Consider the following 14935-nt stretch of genomic DNA (forward strand, 5'->3'; position numbering starts at 1 on the left):
GTTATAGGTGCGCAGGGACCTTTCCCGCCCGCCCCGCCCAGCGCAGGAGCCGCCCCGCCCAGCGCAGGAGCCGCCCCTTGACCGCCCAGTCCGCGCCCCCGGCGCCTGGCGCGGCGTCCGTGCTGCCACGTCGTAGCCTCCACCCTCCCACTCTTCGGCTTTACCAGCCCCTACCCTGCGCTAGGTACCCAGTTCACCGGGCCGCGCCCGACTCTGCCTGCGTTCTCCTATTGGTTTCTGCAGGTGCCTGTCGTCCTGGGCCGCTGCAGATTGGTCGGGGAGGGTGGGGATGGGCGGGCCTCGGAGAGCGTAGGAAGGGCGGGGACCCGGATGTGTGTGGTGGCGGCGGCCGAAGAGCTAGTGTGAGGAGCTGAGAGGCCTATGGATGAGGAGAACGCGGCGGCCCCGGTAGGCGGGGATCGGGGGGCGGGGTCCCGGAGGCCTGGGGTGCCCCCGGAGCCTGAGGCGGGAGGCGGGGGTCCTGGGCGGAGGCTTCGGGGTCAGAGGCGGGGCCTGCGCCCCGGTCACTGGGCTTCCTGCCTCGGGACCCTCCTCGGCCCGGTGCCGGGCTTGGGGGAGGGTGAGGGGGGGACTGGGCGTAGTCGCCCTGACGAGCCCGGCCCTCCTGCCCCCGGGTCTCGTCTGAAGGCCAGGCCGCGTCCGGGCCAGAGGCGGGACCCGGTGCGGCCACCACGCGCGGGTGCCAAGGCTGTGCGGTTCTGGGCGAGCGGACGTCCCTAGCCGTGGGGGCCACTATCTGTCTGGGGTGGAGCCCTGGCAGCGTGCGGGGAGCGCAGCCCCGCCGGCGCCTACCCTTCGGGGCCACGTGGTGCCTGCGCCTACCGCGGAAGGGTGCTAACAAGCGCTTTGGGGTAGAATTCAGCCCCGCTAAGGCTCATTTTAGCACCTACTGTATGCAAGGTACTGTCAGGCCTTGATGGAACCAATATGCCAATGTTTGGGCGATGGGAAGAAAAAAGTACCTCCCATTTTTGTCACTTTTGACTTAAAGAAAAATTCATTCATTCATTCATTCATTCATTCATATGTTAGCACCGTTGGTGGTTTAAATACCCAGGTCAACATACTCCTCTCCATCATCACTGCTGCCATCCTAGTGGATGCCATCTCTCACTGGAGCTGCTGTGACAGCCTCCTGCTTAATCGTTCGACACTTCTCGTTTTGCATCTCTTATGATCAGTTCTCCAGCCAACAGCCTGAGTGGTCTTTAACATCTGATAAACCTTAAAAATCCCATCATTTCCTTGCTTAAAACCCTCCAGAGGTTTCTTATCCCGCTTGGAGTGAAATCCAGACTCCTTAACATGTGGTGGGCTTTGACTCCTGGCTTCTTCCCATCTTCTTAACGCTCTCCTGCACGTTCCCTACACACCAGCCACCCTGGCCTTTTTTTTTTTTTTTTAATGTTTTTATTTATTTCTAGGAGAGAGAGAGAGAGACAGTGTGAGCAGGGGAGGGTCAGAGAGAGAGGGAGTCACAGACTGAAACAGGCTCCAGGCTCCGAGCTGGCAGTCAGCACAGAGCCTGACGCGGGGCTCGAACCCACGAACCGCGAGATCATGACCTAAGCGAAAGTCGGACGCTTAACCAACTAAGCCACCCAGGCGCCCCACCCTGGCCTTTTTTATTTCTCTACCATGCCTGCCCCCTTTCACCCCAGGACCCGTGTCCTGGCTGGCGCCTCTGCCTGAAATACTCTTTCTTGAGCTTGTCACATGCCTGGCTGCTTCTTAACTCAAGTGTCACCATAGGGAGACTTCCCCTGTCCACTGTATCCAAAGCAGTCTCTCGAGTTTACCCCTTGATTCTGCATCACACCACTCGACTTTTTCGTTCTGCGGTCCAACATTGTCAGCTCTGTGTCTTCTCGGTCATGCCTCCCGCCCACTAGAATGGAAGTGCCGTGAGAACAGGAATCCCATCCATCTTGTTCACAGCAGTGTTCCTAGCACCAAGAACAGTGCACACAGTAGGAGCTCAGTAAATGCTGAATGTGAGGACAAGGTTGGGGATGGTTGACTGACTTTGAGTCCAGTGCCATTTCTGTATTCTGGTTGGCTCAGGGCCTGGCCTTCTTCTTAGTCTCCGTCTCCCCATGGCAGGTTTGTTCTCATGAACAAGATGGATGACCTCAACCTGCACTACCGGTTTCTGAATTGGCGCCGGAGGATCCGAGAAATTCGGGAGGTCCGGGCTTTCCGATACCAGGAGAGGTTCAAGCACATTCTTGTAGATGGAGACACTTTGAGGTGAGTTGAGGGGAGTGCTTCCACATTTCCTTGCTCTGCCAGATCTTAGAGGTGAAAAGGGGCCTTTTCAGAGGCGGTGTTTGCCCTGCACTGGGAGGGCCTTTCAACCTGGAGGCCTTTCTGAGGGGACCGGTGTGTAGCTATACTTCTGGGTCACTCTGTCCTGGTCCACATTGGAAGCAGCCATGTCAGAAGGAGGAAGCTGCCGGCGTCTCAAGTTGCCCAGGTGCCTTGTTGAGGGGCCTCCGGTGGGTGTGTGGGGTGTCTGGGTCTCTGTCTGCCTGCATCTCAGGGAGTTGGGTTTGGTGGACAGTAGCCTTTTCAGAGGCTGGGGATTTCCTGTTTTGGGAGGACAGTTCCCCAGTGCGTCCTGCCCACCACTTTCTAGCCCTTTGGTTTGTGTGTTTGGGTTTGTTTTCTCTCTCTTCTGGCTTGAACCCCTTCCCTGACTCCTTCAGAGCCTAATTCTGTCACAGAGTTGTCCCTGAAAGGGGTAAGGAAGGAGTGCTATTTAGCCTGGAGACCAGAAAGCCGAGGAGTGCGGGCTGAATAACCGTCTTCCAGCCTACGAAGGGCTTTGGTACAGAGGATAGAGGCCAGCTGTTCTTCAGCTCCATTGAAGACAGAACCAGAGGAAAAGGGCCGAAGCTGCAGCCTGAGGGATTGAGGTTGGGCAGGGTTGTGAGACCCTGGCTAGGCAGTTAAGGGAGGTTCTGCATTCTTTTCCCCCTAGAAATGAAGGAGCCCGGCTTATGTTCATCTGGTTGGGTTGGACCCTGGCTGGAGGCAGCAGGAGGGGTGGGTGACCTCAAGTATCTTGTTATGGTATCTATGCAGATGTCCTGAAGAGTGGCCTGATAGATTCTCCTCTCTCTTGGCCTTTACCAGGGTGTGTGTGTGTGTGTTTGTGTGTGTGTGTGTGTGTGTGTGTGTGTGTGTGTGGATGCTTAGGCCCTCCCCCCACCCCCCACTCCTGGGCTAGGCTGCTAATGGAGCTCCCCTCTTATTCTTCTGTCAGTTACCATGGAAACTCCGGTGAAGTTGGCTGCTACGTGGCTTCTCGACCCCTGACCAAGGACAGCAATTATTTTGAGGTGATCAGGGCAGTGGGTGGGCAGAGCAGGGGGTGAGATCGTTAAGCTCCAGGGAGATTCTTGATCTGTTCCTTTTAATTTTCTATCAGGGCTGTGTTCTTGGTTGAGAAAAGGGCCCAGAATAGCATGGTGCCCTGAGAGATAGGTGCCCTAGTGCTGTCACCCTGTCTCTTCTGCTCTCCTGCCGTTCAGTTAGGGGAGGAGCTGTGACCCATATCCGAGACTCTGACCAATGTCCTTTCCCCCCTCCGAACCCAAGCCCAGCATCTGCTCCATCTCCTATCATTTTCCATAGCTTGGAAATGATTTTCTGAGTGTTCATGGCAAAGTTCTCCCCTCAGTGTCTTGACTTTTTCTTTGATTACCATGTTTTTTTGTCTTTGAGGCTCTTGGAGCCTTTGATGTCTGACTCCCCTTCCCCACCCCAGCAGGAAGCCATCCCATTTCCGATGGCTGCTAACTGTGCCCTGCTGTCTTTCAGGTATCGATTGTGGACAGTGGGGTCCGGGGCACTATTGCTGTGGGGCTGGTCCCTCAGTACTACAGCTTGGATCACCAGCCTGGCTGGTTGCCTGACTCTGTAGCCTACCACGCTGATGACGGCAAGTGAGTTGCCTCCTGTGGAATCTGGCCCCTTCCCTGCAGATTCGGGAACCTTAGATATAAAGGATTACCTGGTTGTGCTTTTGCCATTCCTTTACCTGTATTGGGGTATCTTCATAGACCTTTCTGATCAGGATGGGAAGGTGGCCTGATAGCTACCCTTGGAGGTTTGCCGACTTGGAGGGGAGGGTGGAGCTCATACGTGGACACAGGGAGATGCCATCGCAGAGTGACTGGGAGCAGCAAGGTAGGCCCCAGGGGTCGGTGCCATGGAGAAGTTGGGAGGCCAGACTCGGGTCCTGTATCTGTGCTGCTCTGTTTGCAGGCTGTACAACGGCCGAGCCAAGGGCCGCCAGTTTGGGTCAAAGTGCAACTCCGGGGACCGGATTGGCTGCGGCATTGAGCCTGTGTCCTTTGATGTACAGACTGCCCAGATCTTCTTCACCAAAAATGGGAAGCGGGTGAGTGGGTAATCCCAGGTGGGATTTAAGCGGGTTGAAGCCATCCGAGGATCTGTGAGAGTGAAGATCATCTCCTGGCTGGAGCTTGCTTGGGGACCCAGAGGCTTAGATCCACCTTGTTCAGGCCAGCTTCGGGTTCTCCTAAAGTCTGCGTACAGGACAAGACACTCCCCCTGCCCAGGGGAAGCCGGGACATTGGCCAAGATGATAGATTCACAGGGGTGGGTTAGTGCGGTAGAGGATGAGCAGAGATTGTGGGGGATAGAATTGGATTATTTGGGGGAAGGTTTTGAGCAGAAAAGGAGAGGGAGAGGTTACAGCCTGGCCTGCATATGCTGGAGGCCCTCTTCGGAGGTTTGACTTGAATGCTTTTGAGGATATGTCTGTTCTGTGTTTATTTTTCTTGTTTTGCTTCTCCTTTCCTTCCTTCTTCAGAGAGAGGCTTGTAGTGGTGAGGAGGTGGGTAAGAGGAAATGGAAGAGAGAGACCCTCAGCCTTCATTCTTCTCCTGCCCCATTCCATCCCCCACCCTGGGAAGATCGCTCTCTCGGGCCTTGGTGGTGGGGTGGTCCCTCCTTAGTGTCAGTGCCTTCCAGAACACACACGTGCTGAAAGCATTTGGCAACAAGTCAAGAGATTTGTGTCTGGCCTCTAGCTTTGTGGATACCTTGCTCGGCCAGGAGTGCTTAGCAACTTTTTAAACTTTTCTGTACCTCTGTTTTTCTGTCAGCGTGTGTGATAGTTGTTTGTTGCATCATCTCAAAAGTACCCTGTGAGAATTAGATGAGCTGTGGCAAAGTGAGCCAGGCGGCAGCTCCCTCCCTCCTTCCGCTGCAGGTGGGCTCCACCATCATGCCCATGTCCCCAGATGGACTGTTCCCAGCAGTGGGCATGCACTCTCTGGGTGAAGAGGTGAGGCTGCACCTCAACGCTGAGCTGGGCCGCGAGGACGACAGTGTCATGATGGTGGACAGTTACGAGGACGAATGGGGCCGGCTGCATGATGTCAGAGTGTGCGGAACTGTAAGTGGAAGGTGGTAGGGATCGGACGGGGAGGAGGCCTGGGCTGAACTCTGTGGGCCACCTAAACATGTCTGAATTGCTTAGAACGGGGAGTGAGGGCACCGTCTTTTATAGGGTTTTGGGAATTGGGAATTTGGGGCCTTGACATGAGTCTTGGAATCCAGATCTGTGTTCTCCTAAGAGCTGGTTGGCTCTCTTCCCTTCCCTGTCACTGTGAGCTCAGGTTAGTTGCTTTACTCTGGAAACAGCAGTAGTTCTCCTTTGCCTTCTTTTTGTCCCTGGTGGCCTCTGCTGCCCTTCACACATGCCTCTGAGAGGCTGGGGCCCAGGAAGCGGGATGCCTGGAGCCCCCTTTCAGCCCCGTCTCATCTCAGCTGGCCCAAGCTCTTCTCTCAGTGTGCTGCAGGGCACATGTGGTCACGAGCCCCGCTCCTGTGGGGGAAGGTTCTGAGATCTGTCTGGAGTAAGTGTCAATGTCAATGTCTTCTCTCTTCCCCCTACATTTCGATAGAGGAATGAGAATGAAGGCAGATGAAGATTCATTGAGAATCCTTGACCCTCCAGAGTCTGCTTTTTTTTATGCATCTTTTCATCATACCTGCTTTGGTCTCTCCCTGGATTTGAAACTTTTTTGGGGAGTGTATGGACCTTGCGAGAGGGAATTCTTCATGTCTCCCCCCTATGCCTCCTGCTGGGTTGGGAGTGAATGGATACTGAGTCAGGGGTCTGGCACTGGCCTCCAGGGGGCTGCTCCGGCCTCCCACTTCGAATTGTCCCTCTGCCGCCCTCTTGCTCCCGGCTCAACCTTTTTCTCCACCCTCTGGCCTCCTCACCCCAAACCAGGCTGTTTTCAGCTCAAGCCTTTGATAGCAAAACAGAAGCAGTGGGGGGTGGGAGTGGATTATGAGCCAGGCTCCCCCTATTCTGGAGTTCAAGGTGAGTCAAACTCAAGGAAAATGGCAAAATGTGTGCCCTCCTGCTGCTTCTGACACTCTGCACCCCCTCTGGCACTGGGGTCTGAGGATCACAATGGCTGCAAGCCGGCAGGCTTCAGATGCCCACTCTTTGACCCTCATCTCTTTCTTTTCCCCTTCCACCATCATTTTGACAACATCTACAGAGTTGAGTTTGGGACGTAGCCAGGGCGGTGTTCCAGCTCTCATCCCTGACCTCTCCTCAAGACTGTTTTCCTGGCATCCTTTCCCTGCCTGGACCTGTCCCCACTCTGCCCCTAGCTCCTCCCAGGCAATCTTTTCTAATTGATGTAGAATCCTGTAGACATTTATAAATAGCCTTCCTTCCTCTCTGCCCTCCCCCAGTGGCCTCAGGTCACACGTTTGAGAATTTTTTCTTTCTGAGGCATAAGCTGCTTGGCTCTTCTCTCAGACCCTCACCCCAGCTTGGGCTAGCTGGCAGGGTGGGCCCGCTGTTCCCTGAGCACCTGCTCCTTGGGGGCAGATTGGAGCATGGGCCTCTTGAGGGATATATGCCTCTCTCCTCTTGCCAGCTACTCCGTCTTTCAGATGAGGGTGACTTATCTAGTTTCCTCCTTCCGTCCCTTCAGACCCTGTCCCCGCTTGTCTCTTGCCCTGCTCCTCCTTGTCCCTTCTGACCATCCGGTGTGTGTGTGATCCAGGGATCAGAGTTGTCTCCTGGAGGAGCCTGGGAGAGGTCATTTGGGCTATTTGAAGCCTGTGCAAGATGTGTCACTCAGCTGTTTCTCCTTTTTGCCCTTCCTGTTTTCTTGTCCCCTCTGTGGGGAGCCTTTCCCTGGAGCCTCAAGACCTCTGCTGTTGGTTGGAGCCTGTTTCTCCCGCCTTGGGTGATGTTCCCGTTACAGTGCCCTTTCGAATCTTAAAGGTTTAGGAGAGGCTCTGATGCCATCCAGTCCACGGCTTCCCAGCGCAGAGTCAGAGACCGTTCACCCTGACATGCAGGACATTTAGCATCCTTGGTGTCCAGACCCAGGCTGCTAGGAGCTGGCTCCCTTAGTCAGTGTGATAGCCCTCATGCTCCCATTTCTCTTGTTTTGCAGTTGACGAAAAAACAGCCCCAAACAGAAGCGAAGAGACTTGTTCAAACGTCAGTGAATTAGTAGTGAAACTAAGTCCAGATACTCATTCTTTGATCCCTTGCCACCACTCTGTCCACTGCCAGATACATGCTGTGACTTTCTCCCCAACCCCCCTTCTGTAGCCTGTCAACTCTCCTCTTGACCCTTCTCGTAAGATGAATCCAAGTTCCTGACAAGCTCCCTTAGCCACGGCCCTTCTAGGTGAGCTTACCTGGCTGTCTGGGACCCCTTGCCTCCCAGGCCTTTCTCTCAGTTTGGAGTCTGTTATCCTCTCTTCCCTTCTCACTGGTTCTTCCTACAAAGAAGAACGAATCCCTGACCCCCTTTTTTCCCCTCCAACATTAAATTATGAACAATTTCAAACATACAGAAAAGTTGAAGAAACGGTACAGTGTGCAGCCGTTTACCCACTACCTAGCTCCAACAGTTAATATTTGGTTGTGTCTGATCGGAGTGTCTGTATATAGACAGACCTGGCTCTTTGTTGAGTGGCATTCTTCCCCCTGCATCCTGTGGCCTCAGTTTCCCCTCTTGAAGAGTCCCTCCTTTGCAGAGCTCTGAGGGTGTTGAGGAACTGCTGCTGTGTTTGCTCTGGGATGGGGGTGTTGCCCCTCACCTCTTCCCTGCCCCCAGGCCTTGCAGAGTGAGGTAATGTGTGGAGGGTGGGGGGCAGTAGCTAAAGCTGGGGGATTAGACTCGCTCTGTCTTTGTTTCCTGCTGTAGCTCCTCTGACAACTCCTTAGTGATGGAGCAACAGCTTTGGTACACAAAGAGGGGTGAATAAGGCCTCACCCTCCAGGGGTCCTCCCGGACCTGGCCCAACCCAGGAGGAGACCATGTTGGAGCCTGAGCTGGCCGGTGGGGAGCATGGAACGTGTTCTTGGTTCCTGTTTCAGCTGCTTCTAGGCCCTCAGGGCACCAGGCCCTCCCTTGCTCCTGTCAAGAGGGATTAGGGTCTCTGCTGGCAAGAGGAGGAGGGTGGATACCAGCCCAGAGAAGCAGCTGGGAAGGCACTGCTGGGAGGTGGGGGGTTGGAGCTCCGAAGGCTGTCTGCACTCTGGTCTGCAGCCTCAGCTCTGTGACTTCGTGTCTACCTGTGTGGCCTCTCAGGGCTTTGGTGGTGTGGGGAGGGAGGCTCAGGAGTGGGGGGCTTGAATGCCCTGAGGAGAGGATGCCTCTGCCCCACTAGAGATATAGGGGAACATTCCTGCTGCTTTGGCAGTGTTTGAGGAGAAGCACTAAGAGGAGGGCAGCTGGTCAGTGGGGACAGAGCGATCTGGGGCATGCTCGTCTGTTTTAGGGGAATGGTGACCAGTTCTGGGGGCCTACGGGGCCGTCGTAGTTGGAGGTAAGGGCTGAGATGAAGGGTAATTTCCTTCGGTGATGGAGAGTTATAGTCTGTTGTAGCTTTGGGGGGACCGTTCATGTTAGGAAGCATTGACACATTGGTATGCTCTAGTATACCCCCCATTTCCTTATTGAGGGAAAGGTGGAACATGTGTTCATCACCTGGGTGCAGGCGCCATGCTGAGCACTTGATACACTTCATTTAGTCTTCTCGCCCATTTTGGGAAAAGGTGGTAGTATCCTGTTTTACTGAGGAAAAAATTGTGGCTTAAAGAAGCAAAAGTTGCTTTCTCACAGTTAGTGGCTAGCGACTCATAGGAGTTAGAACTTGAACCCAGGTCTGTGTGCTTCTCTTTCCAAACTGAAAGGCATCTGAGGCACAGATTAAGGGCTCAGCATTGAGATTCTAGCAACTCAGACCCTAGGGGCTAAACCTGCCATCTCCTCTAGGTTACTAAAGCCATAGTCACAGGAGGGGAGAAATGACTTGAGCCAGGATCTGTCAGGGAGGCCACACTCCCCACCTGCCCCTGTAAGTGCCAAGAGAGGATCAGATGAATTGGGGCAGCTTATGCCCTGAAGGGTGGGTGGGTGGTTCCTCTCTTGCAAAGGGTGGCATTTGCAGGGACCTAGTCTTCCAGATGTCAGCAGTCTGTCTGAAGTGCTGTGCCGGGTGGGGAGTGGGTTTCAGAGTCCCTCATGAGTGTGTTTCGTCCTCTTGACCTTTCAGCTGGAGGAAGCGTCCCCACCCTGTCCACAGACAAGACTGTAGCGGCTGCACTCCTCAGGGCTGAGGCAGAGGGAACGGTTGGGCGGGTTTTTCCCAAGGATCAGGATCTGGAGCCGCTGCCTCTTGGCTCTGGAAGTGGAGAACACTGTGTTTCCTACACTGAGGCCAGTTGGATGGAGTGGATCGAGGGCAGCTGTGGGATCCCCCACCCAGTTCTGCAATGCTGGCTGGAGAGGGTGGGCTGGGGGGCTCCTCGCACTGGGTGGAGTGTAAGCCAGCGAGTGCACACCAGACCCCACCCCTCCTGGCTTGTGGAGAGATACAGAAGAAGAGGAACCCGGGCCTAGCAGAGAACACAGGACTGGGAGGGGAACTCCAGCAGTGTGCGTCTGAATTAGTACCCAGTAAATCAGAAGATGGCCCGTGGCGGATCCCCTTCTGATGTGAGCTAATGGAGAAGACCTGGGCTAGGGGTGTAAATATGAAAGCATCAGCATAACCTGAAACATAGAAGGTCATGGCCGGAGGAATTGGAAAAAGAGCCTGGTCGTGGATGTAGGGGGTTTCCCATGCAGCTCTGGCTTTTCCTCTAGTCACCTCCCCCCACTTCCAGTTCTGTTGGAGAGGAGGGGAGGATGGACTTGAGGTGGCAGGGCTTTGGGGATGGAGGACTGAGAAGGAGAGCCTGTCCCTCCGTGTTCTGTCTGGAGAGGGTGGTGAGGACGTAGGCCCTGCCTCTGTCACAGACACATGGGCTTCTGTGCTGGTGCAGGCGAGCATAATTCCTTTCCTGTTCAGGCAGGAGTTCTTTGGGGGTGAGAGGCCAGCATCCCAAGGCTTGCCAGGGATGAGGAGAGGAGGTCCTCAGGCAGTGTTTTCTTCTGGGCTGGAGGGGTGGGAGGGTAGACTAAAGTCTTGGGGCAGTTTGGCTAATTATAAAGGGATTAGGACTCCCAGGTGATGCTGAGGGTGAGGAAAGAGGGGATGGGGCTGAGTCATAACCCCACCATTACCATGACAACTGATAAATAAATCCTCCCAGCTTGGGGGTGGCTGCCCTATCATGCCCAGGCAGGACCATTGTGGAATTGAAGCGCCCCAAGAGTCCCATCCATCACCTCCCCTCTCCCCCAACCCCCACACCCCTGCTCTCCGAAAGAGCTGTGAGGGGCTGTGAGCAGGAAGGCCTGCCTTCTTGTCTCTGGCCCGCCTGCTCCCCTCCCTCACATTAAGTAAAGGAGTAGAGCTGGTCATTCTGGGTTCCCTGATTCCCCTCGGCACCTCCCTGACCCAGCTCTGTCCAGAGCCAAGTCAAACAGACCTTAAGAAATTACATTCGTCCCATCCCAGGCAGAGGTGGTTTCCAGGCTGTCTCCCCTCCCTCAGACATCTGGAGTTGGCACCTAACCTCTGCATCCTCCCTGTCCCCGTTAGGCTCCTGCACGTCTCCTCTCCACGTAGGCTTCACGTCTCCTTTTCTCGTGTCCAGGGCCTCCAGGTAGACCTCTTCTGGCAGGGTCGTTCAGGGCAGGGAGGTGACAGCCTAGAGGCCCCTAGTATGGTCCTGGCTGCTGCCTGTCTCTCCCCCAAAGCAAGGAGAGGGGCTTGGCTCATAGGCAGATGGGTATGGGGCTCAGCCCTTCCATCTGTGCTGCCACCTTTGCTACCCTCCCCCCGCCCCATTCTCCCATGCCTGCCCAGAACGTCGGCCTGCCCAGAACGTCGGCGCCCACAGTTGCTTCTAGGGTCCTTTCCCTTCCAGCCAAAGGCTTTGTCACGCTCAGGAAACTGGTCCTGAGTGCCTCTGGACCAGGTTTCTTGAGCAGGTGTCAGTCTGTCCTCTGCACCACCTGCTGCCCCTGGCTCTTCCCCAACAGCTGCTGGAGTACTTGGGTAAGGGCAAGAGCATCGTTGACGTGGGGCTGGCCCAGGCCCGGCACCCGCTGAGCACCCGGAGCCACTATTTCGAGGTGGAGATCGTGGACCCTGGAGAGAAATGCTACATCGCCTTGGGACTGGCCCGGAAGGTGGGGACTCGCGCTGGCTTCTGACCTGGAGAGCTGCTCCGCTCTGGGGTGGTTGGAATGGGGCCGGGAAACTCTTGGGGAAATCGGGGGCAGGCTGTGGAGGAAGGGTCTTTACCCGAGACAGCATGGTTGGAAGTGTTTGCCGTGGGAGGGTACGGAGCCCCCATGACCCACAACCAGCTAGAGGGTCCTGACTGCAGCATTCAAATGGGCCTGCAGGTGGGGCAGGGGCAGCCTGCAGCCCTGGCTGTGAAAGTCAAACACGCTGGTCACCTTCCCTGTATCCCCTGCAGCCTCAAGGGCCTGAAGGGGGTGGGGGGCTGCAAGGGAGTGAGCAGCCATCTGGGTGGTCGCCTGTTTCAGAAGGTTGAATGCGCAGATGCCCTCTCTCCTGTCCTCTTCCTGTGTGCATGGGACCATAGGTTTTGTCTTTCCTTCTCGGTGCAGGATTATCCCAAGAACAGGCACCCTGGCTGGAGCAGAGGCTCTGTGGCTTACCATGCAGGTGAGTAGGGGCTGCCCTGTGGGGGAGGTGGAGGCAGGGGGTCATCCATTTTCCTGACCCCCAGCACATGGCCTCCCCTCCAGCGTCTGGCGGGAGGGGCTTTCCCTTGCTGCTTCTCATCCCCACTTCCCAAGCTGCTAGTGCTTTCTCTTCGTCTGTGTTTTTCCTGCCAGCCTTAAGAGCGAAGGGAGCCTAACAGGGGTGGGAGATCTGGGCCCAAACTGGACATTCCAGGCCTCTGAGTCGGCTCCCTCTGTGCCCTTCTTGCAGATTCTGCAGTTTCTTTTTTTGGTCTGCTTCACTTCCTTTAGGGCTTTCTTTAGAAAGGAGTTCCCGTGAGCTCCCAGTGCCGTTAGCATCCCCTCCTCAGCCCCTCTCCCCTCTCCCTTCTCCTGTCGGCATCCCGGCATCCCGGGGGAGTTTGCTGCCCCTTAGCTCCTTGAGCAGACATCATGTGTTTTTTTTTTTTAATATGGTGCCCTCTTTCTACTTCTGTCTTTCCATCTTTGTTTCACCTTGACCCTTTCCCTTCCTCAGGGCCAGAGAAGGTGGTGAACAAGCATTCAACTTCAAGCAGGGACCTCTCAGGGGTGGGGGTAGAGGGTCAGCCCTTCCTTCAAGTGCGTGTCTTCTTTCCCCCGACAGATGATGGGAAGATCTTCCATGGCAGTGGTGTGGGGGACCCCTTTGGGCCACGCTGTTACAAAGGGGACATTATGGGCTGTGGAATCATGTTCCCCCGAGACTACATTCTGGACAGTGAGGGTGAGTGGGGTGGGGGTGGTTGGCCAGGCTGGTCAGGCAGAAGGTGGGGACAGCACCAGAGGAGCTCAGTTTCCTGGCCTCCTAGGTGACAGTGATGACAGTTGTGACACAGTGATCCTGTCCCCAACTGCCCGAGCTGTCCGGAACGTCCGGAATGTCATGTACCTGCACCAGGAGGGAGAAGACGAAGAGGAGGAAGAGGAAGAGGAAGAAGACGGGGAAGAGATTGAGCAAGAGCACGAGGGCAAGAAAGTGGTGGTGAGTGGGGAGGGGGTGGGGTTGGACTAGGGTTCTGGGGCCTGGGCAGGGGCTGGCATCGGTGGGGAATAGGACCCTGAGCCAAAGCAGCGGAGGGGCCCTGGCGGTGGGCGTGTTCTGTTCTGAGGTGTTGGCTGTTGCCTGGACTCTGGTGGGGAGCTGGTTTCCAGACGCCCTCTTGTGGTCACTTCCTGCATCACCCTAAGTCTCTCCCTTCAGTTGGCAGTGCTTGGGGTTCAGGCCTGTGTGGCTCTAGCAGCATCGTTAGAAGAGGCCAGAGCCCACCTGCTCCACTTCTCTCCATGCCTCCACCCCCAGGTTTTCTTCACTCGGAACGGCAAGATCATTGGGAAGAAGGATGCTGTTGTACCTTCCGGCGGCTTCTTCCCCACCATTGGAATGCTGAGCTGTGGGGAGAAAGTCAAAGTGGATCTGCATCCCTTGAGTGGCTAGGGGCTTCTTCCCTAGACCTGCCCCATCTCCTTTTCCTCGCCCTTTGCAGAACCGGGTGTCCAGTTCCTGCCTTCCCCAAGGATTTCCTTACCTAGCAGGCCCCAGGGAGTGCGTCGTCCCTCTGCCTCTCCCAGATCAGGCCCCTGCCGAGCTCCTCTGTGCCCATGTTTCTGACCTGGTGCTACCTCGATCATCAGTCAGTCCTGGGCCCAAGTCCCTGGTTGGACAGGAACAGGCCCAGAGAATGGGATTGGTATATTGGTGGGTCCCACTTGCTTTGGCTGGTGGACTCTTGTACCTTTTCTTTCCCCACTGGCCGTGTTAGTGGAGAGGGGTGAGCACCCTGTCTCAGCTGCTATTTGGGCATGAGGCTCTGCAGGGGGTGGAGTAGCGACACCCCCCCTCCTCTATTTATCACAGTATTTCTCCTTGCATCTCCTCTGTTTTGTTCCCTGTTCTCATTGTGAACCAGTTGCTGCTGTTCTCCCCCTTGGCTGGGCTTGGGGGCTCTGTTGGGCCCTCTCTCTCCTTCCACTGACTACTGTCCCCGGAAGACACCCTAGGGTCTCCGTTCTTTCCCTTGAGAGCCTGCTTTCTCCTTCACTGCCTGTCCAGGCACCATATCCCACAGAGAATCTGAGTCTCCAGCTCCCCGCAGCTGTACACACAGTCGGGTGCCTGTTACGTGTTGACTGGAGTGAGAGAGGGGCTGCCAAGTGAGGGGGCTTGGGGCCTTTGCTCCCATCCCCTCCTTGCCATCCTTGGGACACCTGTGGCACCCTTGTTCCTAGTTCCCTGGGATGCACAGTGAAGGCGAGATCCTGAAGGCAAGACCCCAGAGCCGTGGTTGCAAGCGCAGAGGGCGGCTTGGCCCCTCATTCCCTTTCCCTGCCGCACCCGTTTCCCAGCTTGCTCCCCGTGCCAGTTGCCTGTTTTGCTTCAGTGTTTGATTCTAGCACTTACACATGTCCTCCCCCACCAAGCCCTCCTGTCTCCTACTGCCATGACCCCTGCCCCCTTCCCATACAGTGACTTCTCCTGGGAGGAAGAGGGAGCGGGAGCTGTTAGCCTTGGTTTGCACAGAGTGGGTGGGCCTTGGGGAAAGGGGGTGAGCTGCTGTGTTGCTGGTGTCCCCCCTTCGGCCCTCCACTACGATGTATGAAATGTATGTACAGCCCAGAGATGTTTATACAGCCAATAAAGATGGAGTTTCTGTATTTATCAGGACGGCCTGGACAAGGGAATCCTTTCCAGTCTGTAGGGAACATCTGAGGGGAACTTGGACCCATGTGAGGCCAAGGGTAGGGATCGTGTACCTGGCCGT

General features: G+C 55.8%; 1 protein-coding gene across 1 annotated transcript; it reads left to right on the forward strand.

Annotated features, from left to right (window-relative positions):
* The first annotated feature begins 322 nt into the window (after positions 1-322).
* SPRYD3 (SPRY domain containing 3) lies at positions 323-14838 on the forward strand. Its single transcript, XM_039255112.1, has 11 exons — positions 323-408; positions 2125-2271; positions 3290-3365; positions 3847-3971; positions 4294-4429; positions 5267-5452; positions 11481-11630; positions 12078-12135; positions 12781-12900; positions 12986-13158; positions 13477-14838. Exons 1-11 carry the CDS (start codon positions 386-388, stop codon positions 13609-13611), a joined length of 1329 nt encoding a protein of 442 aa, XP_039111043.1. The 5' UTR covers positions 323-385; the 3' UTR covers positions 13612-14838.
* Positions 14839-14935: the final 97 nt, after the last annotated feature.

This window comes from Hyaena hyaena, unplaced genomic scaffold (assembly GCF_003009895.1).
Source record: "Hyaena hyaena isolate Hyena2069 unplaced genomic scaffold, ASM300989v1 scaffold_510, whole genome shotgun sequence".
NCBI classification, from domain to species: domain Eukaryota; kingdom Metazoa; phylum Chordata; class Mammalia; order Carnivora; family Hyaenidae; genus Hyaena; species Hyaena hyaena.